The sequence below is a fragment of the Leuresthes tenuis genome, unplaced genomic scaffold, assembly GCF_036924035.1.
Source record: "Leuresthes tenuis unplaced genomic scaffold, fLeuTen1.0.hap1 SCAF_14, whole genome shotgun sequence".
NCBI lineage: Eukaryota > Metazoa > Chordata > Actinopteri > Atheriniformes > Atherinopsidae > Leuresthes > Leuresthes tenuis.
The window spans coordinates 258,159-264,822 of NW_027325368.1; the positions used below are offsets into that span (position 1 = coordinate 258,159).

The 6,664-nt window shown below is 49.2% G+C and overlaps 1 protein-coding gene and 1 long non-coding RNA gene across 2 annotated transcripts in view; one reads left to right on the forward strand and one right to left on the reverse strand.

Moving 5' to 3' along the window:
- Positions 1-2,980: 2,980 nt before the first annotated feature.
- Positions 2,981-6,664, forward strand: part of LOC140268291 (uncharacterized) — a 224,728-nt gene continuing 221,044 nt past the window's right edge. Inside the window, exon 1 of the long non-coding RNA XR_011907526.1 lies at positions 2,981-2,993. This is a non-coding gene — a long non-coding RNA (uncharacterized lncRNA). The remainder of the gene's footprint in view (positions 2,994-6,664) is intronic.
- opn4.1 (opsin 4.1) lies at positions 3,480-6,240 on the reverse strand. The gene has a single exon (XM_072363065.1). The coding sequence runs from the start codon at positions 5,087-5,089 to the stop codon at positions 3,659-3,661; it is 1,431 nt and encodes a 476-aa protein (XP_072219166.1). The 5' UTR covers positions 5,090-6,240; the 3' UTR covers positions 3,480-3,658.

Sequence of the window (6,664 nt, forward strand, 5' to 3'; positions counted from 1 at the left end):
ACTCAGCGCTAATCTGCTAGATTAACTGAGTCCGTTCAGTCCACTGAAACTTTATTCATAGCTGCTTCAAATGAACAACAAGCGCAGGATTAAGGCTGCAGGAGGAAAAACAAGAGGTAGCTAAACACAGGAGAGACAGACAGGAAATGAAGAAGGGAGAGAATGAAGGAGAGAAAAAGCAAATAGGAGAAGAGAGGGGAAGAAAGGACAAAGAAAGACAGAGGGAAGGAAGGAAGGAAATAGGACATGAAATGAGGAAAAAGGCAAGAAGGAAACAAGTGTGCAGGGAGGAAAAGAAAAAGGGGAAGAAAACAGGATGATAAAAGAAAAGGAAATAAAGTGAGAAAAAAGAAAAAAGGGAATAGAAGTAAAGAAGGAGTTTCATTCAGTTTGGTCCAGATTCTGTAAAGAAATGAGTCTGATAGCTTCAACTGATCAATAAATCAAACACTCATTAATAAATAGGTAAATAAGTTTTTAATTCAAATTGATTAAAGTTTCTGTGACAGTTCAGTGAAAACATGAAAGAAACATTTTAACAGAAAATAAAATAAAATGAATCTCCTGATCAGCTTTTCTCTAAAGTCAGTTCCTACCGATGCCAACTGGTGCTAAAAATCAAGCTAAAGAGCATCCTCACTAAAACTCAGTAAACATCATGCAAAGGGACTGCTCATAACTCTATTTTACCTCTTCATATGTTGATTAATTTTTAAAATAGATTAAAGCTGCAGTGCTTGACTTTTACGTGTCTATAAATATCCGTTTCACTACAAGAGGAATTAATACAACGGTGATTAAGCCGTTCGGCTCCTTTAACACCTGCTGTATTTTTCAGTATTTGTTCTTTTTGTATTTGGTGGCGACATTCCCGCGCTGGCGCTCAGGAAGTTCTACGGACGCATTCTACTCGGTTTTACCGGACAAGGTAGAGGGAAGGAGAGCGTTGCCAGAAGCAACAAGGCGGAGAACCCGAAGAAGCGACCAAGAGATTCAGAAGTGGATCACACTGCAAAGAAAAGGCCTTCCCCTTAGACTGTTGGCGAAGAGAGAGAGTGACAAAAGGGGAAGACGAAGCAGAGTTTGGATCGGCGCCGCTTTTCCTCGATGGAGAGCCCTGAAGGAGGAGATTGGACCGAGGTCCGACACCGATGCTGCCCTGATTCTGCTGGATAAGCTGTTCATTACGAGCAGGATGTGCTGCTGTTACATGGACCGAGTACTTTATCGTCTTCTTGGAAATGGTGCTGTGAATGTGATGTGTTGTTAGCAGCCTGGTGTTAGCAGCCTGGTGTTAGCAGCCTGGTGTTAGCAGCCTGGTGTTAGCAGCCTGGTGTTAGTAGTCTGGTGTTAGCAGCCTGGTGTTAGCAGCCTGTTGTTAGTAGTCTGGTGTTAGCAGCCTGGTGTTAGCAGCCTGGTGTTAGTAGTCTGGTGTTAGCAGCCTGTTGTTAGCAGCCTGGTGTTAGCAGCCTGGTGTTAGCCTGGTGTTAGCAGCCTGGTGTTAGCAGCCTGGTGTTAGCAGACTGGTGTTAGCAGCCTGTTGTTAGCCTGGTGTTAGCAGCCTGGTGTTAGCAGCCTGGTGTTAGTAGTCTGGTGTTAGCAGCCTGGTGTTAGCAGCCTGGTGTTAGTAGTCTGGTGTTAGCAGCCTGGTGTTAGCAGCCTGTTGTTAGTAGTCTGGTGTTAGCAGCCTGGTGTTAGCAGCCTGGTGTTAGTAGTCTGGTGTTAGCAGCCTGTTGTTAGCAGCCTGGTGTTAGCAGCCTGGTGTTAGCAGACTGGTGTTAGCAGCCTGGTGTTAGCCTGGTGTTAGCAGCCTGGTGTTAGCAGCCTGTTGTTAGTAGTCTGGTGTTAGCAGCCTGGTGTTAGCAGCCTGGTGTTAGTAGTCTGGTGTTAGCAGCCTGTTGTTAGCAGCCTGGTGTTAGCAGCCTGGTGTTAGCAGACTGGTGTTAGCAGCCTGGTGTTAGCAGCCTGGTGTTAGCAGCCTGTTGTTAGCCTGGTGTTAGCAGCCTGGTGTTAGCAGCCTGGTGTTAGCAGTCTGGTGTTAGCAGCCTGGTGTTAGCAGCCTGGTGTTAGCAGCCTGGTGTTAGCCTGGTGTTAGCAGCCTGGTGTTAGCAGCCTGGTGTTAGCAGCCTGTTGTTAGCAGCCTGGTGTTAGCAGCCTGGTGTTAGCAGACTGGTGTTAGCAGCCTGGTGTTAGCAGCCTGGTGTTAGCAGCCTGTTGTTAGCCTGGTGTTAGCAGCCTGGTGTTAGCAGCCTGGTGTTAGCAGCCTGGTGTTAGTAGTCTGGTGTTAGCAGCCTGGTGTTAGTAGTCTGGTGTTAGCAGCCTGTTGTTAGCAGCCTGGTGTTAGTAGCCTGGTGTTAGCAGCCTGGTGTTAGCAGCCTGGTGTTAGCAGACTGGTGTTAGCAGCCTGGTGTGAGCAGCCTGGTGTTAGCAGCCTGTTGTTAGCCTGGTGTTAGCAGCCTGGTGTTAGCAGCCTGGTGTTAGCAGCCTGGTGTTAGCAGCCTGGTGTTAGCCTGGTGTTAGCAGCCTGGTGTTAGCAGCCTGGTGTTAGCAGCCTGGTGTTAGCAGCCTGGTGTTAGCCTGGTGTTAGCAGCCTGGTGTTAGCAGCCTGGTGTTAGCAGCCTGGTGTTAGCAGCCTGGTGTTCGCCACATTGTGCAGCGTTAGCCTAACGAGCTGCAAGTTCCAGGATGTGAGTACCTCCCTGCAGAGAGTCTGTGTGCTGTGACAGTAAGGTTAGGGTTAGTAGTACTAACTAACTTAGGGTTAGTAGTACTAACTAACCCTACCCTTAGACAGATAGAAGCTCTGCGTCTATGTGGCGGATGGCTGCCTGTTGTTCTGGAAGCCGTGACACAATGGAGCTGCAGCCGGTGTAAGGCTGGGCTGGAGGGGGGGTTAGAGTCTGTGTACTGTGACCAGCAGCATGTGGTTAAGAGCTGTACACATTTTGTAGCCAGTGTTACTTTGTGTACTGTGACGAACAGTATGCTGTCTGGTCATTCCACGGTACCGTGGAGAGGTTACAGCGGGCTATCTACCTACAGCAGATGAACAGGATCTGAAAGTGATGTCCTTAAGAAAGAGGAAAAAATCCAGCTGTGACCTGACAGGACCTGAGAGATGCATCTGGACCTTCAGCTGATCCATCTACTGTTGGCCCAAGCCTCATCAGAAATGGTCTCCATGGAAGGGTGGCTGTCAAGAAGCCGTTCTTAAGGAAGGGAAACAGGGAGAAAAGGCTGAGCTGTGCCAAATGACACAAGAAGTGGACTGAAAATCAGTGGCAGCAGGTCTTATGGAGGGATGAATCCTCCCCAGAGCCCGGACCTCAACATTATTGAAGCAGTGTGGGATCATCTGACAGAGAACGGAACAAAAGGCAGCCCACATCCAAAGAAGAGCTTTGGGATGTCCTTCAAGAAGCCTGGAGAACTATTCCTGAAGACTCCTTAAAGAAATGACAGAAAGCTGGTCTCAGAGGGTTCAGGCTGTGTTGGAGAATAAAGGAGCTCAGACCAGAGATTCACTTTAAAGCTGCTGAGAACTGAGAAAAAACTCTGTTTCTGCCTCAGATTCTGGGTTTATGTTCATGTTTGAACATGTTTCAGTGAATCTCTGCAGCTGCTTCCTGTTTTTATGTAAAATATAAAGAAGGTGTCACTAAAGAGGCAGCAGAGGTTTAACCTCCATTGCAGCGCCTGTGTCAGGTGAGTCACTATCCGTCACTCCGGTCTGTTCCTTCTGCTGACTTGTGGGGGAAGAACTGGAGGGCTCAGCAGTGACCTTTGTGGATGGCTGTCGGTTGAAGGCGTTTGATCCAGTGCTGGACCCATCAGCTTCACTCTCTGTCCAACAGGACTCGCTGTCTGAAGCTGAGGACAGCCGGCTCTTCCCCCAGCGATTGTTGGTGCGAACACCGGCGCTGAGCCGGAGTCCCGGCGAGCTGGTGAGGGTGGTGCGACGAGACGATGCAGCACTGGAGCTGAAAGACAGGTGCAGATCCTTCTCACGCAGGCGAAGCACGGTGCGCAGCAGTGGGAAGTAGCGTCCGATGGCAGCACGATACTTTGGGTGTGTGATGGCGTAGATTATGGGGTTGTGGATGGCGGAGGCTTTGGCGATGACTGCAGGTACTGAGTTCATGTATGGAGTTAGCAGGTGGGCGTAACCAGCGGTGGCAGTCAGAGCAACCGCAGAGTACGGTGACCAAGACACAATGAACAGCAGAATCACCCCCAGGGCTACTTTAGCCATGCGCCACTCACTGCGTAGGCGCTCGTACGCCTTGTTGGTCTCTCCACAGTTCAGCTTCTCCACCTCCTGACCTGCCCGCCGCACTGCCCGGAAAATGGCGAAGTAGCAGCTAGCAATGAGAGCAAGAGGGAAAAAGAAGACAAAGACGAAAAGCAGGATGGTGTAGGTGCGCACGGCGGCCGTGAAGCTCATGTAGTCCCAGCTGCAGGACGTCTGTAGGCCTTCAGGGACATAGGCACTCCATCCGAAGAACGGCGGTAGACTCCAGCCCAGGGAGTACAGCCACAAACCCACAACCACCACGTACACCCGCCTATGGCTCCCTCCACCGACCAGTACCAGCGGCCGTGTGATCGCTAACCAGCGGTCCACTGCGATGGCTGTGAGCGTCATCATGGAAGTGATGCCAAACAAAGCACCACAAAAGGCGTACAGCTCACAGGCGCGCTCCCCAAACACCCAGCGGCGGTGCAGGCTCGCCACAAAGAAGACCGGAGACTGCGTCACAGACATCAGGAAGTCGGCAGCTGCCAGGTTAACCACCAGGACGTTGCTAGGCGACCGCAGTGTCTGACTGCGACAAAACACATAGATGACCAGAGCATTACCCAGCGTCCCTGTCACCCCCACCAACAGGATCACAGAGCCGATGATGTAGTGGGCATGATCGGGGACATCCACAGTGGGAAACAGGTGAGGCTGCAGGTGAGTGCTGTTTGTGGGGGCGGGGCCAGGCAGGTGGAGAAGCTTTGAAGCCCTGATGTGCTCATGGTGATCTGTGCAGTTTTCTCCCAGAGAGCAGAGAGACGCCATCCTGCTTGGGTGGAGGTGACTCATCCCTGTCGGCCGAAGATTGTCTGAAAGTCAGCTGAATGTCGGCTTTACTTTGGCTGAAGTCTGGCAGGATTTCAGGTGGAAGTTGGCAGGATTTCAGGTGGAAATCAACTGGAAGACGACTGAAGTCTGGCAGGATTTCAGGTGGAAGTTGGCTGGATTTTAGCTGGAAGTCAACTGGAAGACGACTGAAGTCTGGCAGGATTTCAGGTGGAAGTTGGCAGGATTTCAGGTGGAAATCAACTGGAAGACGACTGAAGTCTGGCAGGATTTCAGGTGGAAGTTGGCAGGATTTCAGGTGGAAATCAACTGGAAGACGACTGAAGTTTGGCAGGATTTTAGCTGAAAGTCAACTGGAAGACGACTGAAGTTTGGCAGGATTTCAGGTGGAAGTTGGCAGGATTTTAGCTGGAAGTCAACTGGAAGACGACTGAAGTTTGGCAGGATTTTAGCTGGAAATCAACTGGAAGACGACTGAAGTCTGGCAGGATTTCAGGTGGAAGTTGGCTGGATTTTAGCTGGAAGTCAACTGGAAGACGACTGAAGTCTGGCAGGATTTCAGGTGGAAGTTGGCAGGATTTTAGCTGGAAATCAACTGGAAGACGACTGAAGTCTGGCAGGATTTCAGTTCTTCAGGGTGTTGGCCATTGGGTTTGAGCTGGTCCGACTCTGTCAGCTGTCTCTGCAGTGGCTCTGTTGTGCTGAGGCTCTTTATGTTGGTCTGATCAATGGATGACGGGGGATTATTGAGTCAACAGCAGTCTGATCCAATAACTTTCAGCAGGATAAATCAACATCTGGACCAGATGTGACCTGATTGCTGTAGGTTAAAGTGGGTCATCTTAGACGCTAATGAGTTTTAAACTCACAACTTTGGTGAAAACAGGGTCAGACTGTTTTACAGGTCACACTACTTAATGGTTGAGTCCCAGAAACAAATGGAAACACTTTATTTGTCAGAACGACAGGGGAAAACAAACCAGATGACCCTCAGAGTCTCCATTATCGTCGAGTCTTCCAGACAACAAGGGGCCGACTTGAAGAGTCTGTTGACCTTCAGGAGCTAATTCCATTTCCCACTGGTGTCATTGCAGTTAGTAGCACTCTCTGCGTACCTCACTATGAACACAGAAGAGATGTTTCAGTTCTTAAATCAGATTTCTGATCAGCAGTTAACCTTTCCAGTTTACCATGTCTGACACTGAAACTGAAGAGGCAGGAAATGACAATCAGGGCCCAGGATTTAATCTTTTGATCAATGATGAATAAATATTGACAATGAACAATCTGATGTTTGACAGACTGGACAAGAGTTCGATGTGGAGATGCAGAATTGAATTAATTCACACAGAAAGCTGCTTTTCCTCCCACAATGCACCAGGATTTAATCAGCCTGAAGAGCTTTCCATCCCATCAAGTGATCGATAGATCGATCGATCAGGAAGCAGGCAGGAAGTGGAACATTGTCCCAGAAACATTGTTGAAGACATTTTGCAAAAGGAATAAGTGTTTTCTTAATAAACCCATGAATGCAAGTTTTTACAGCTTCTCCTCACGTCTGCTTTTGGTTCTTTTTCA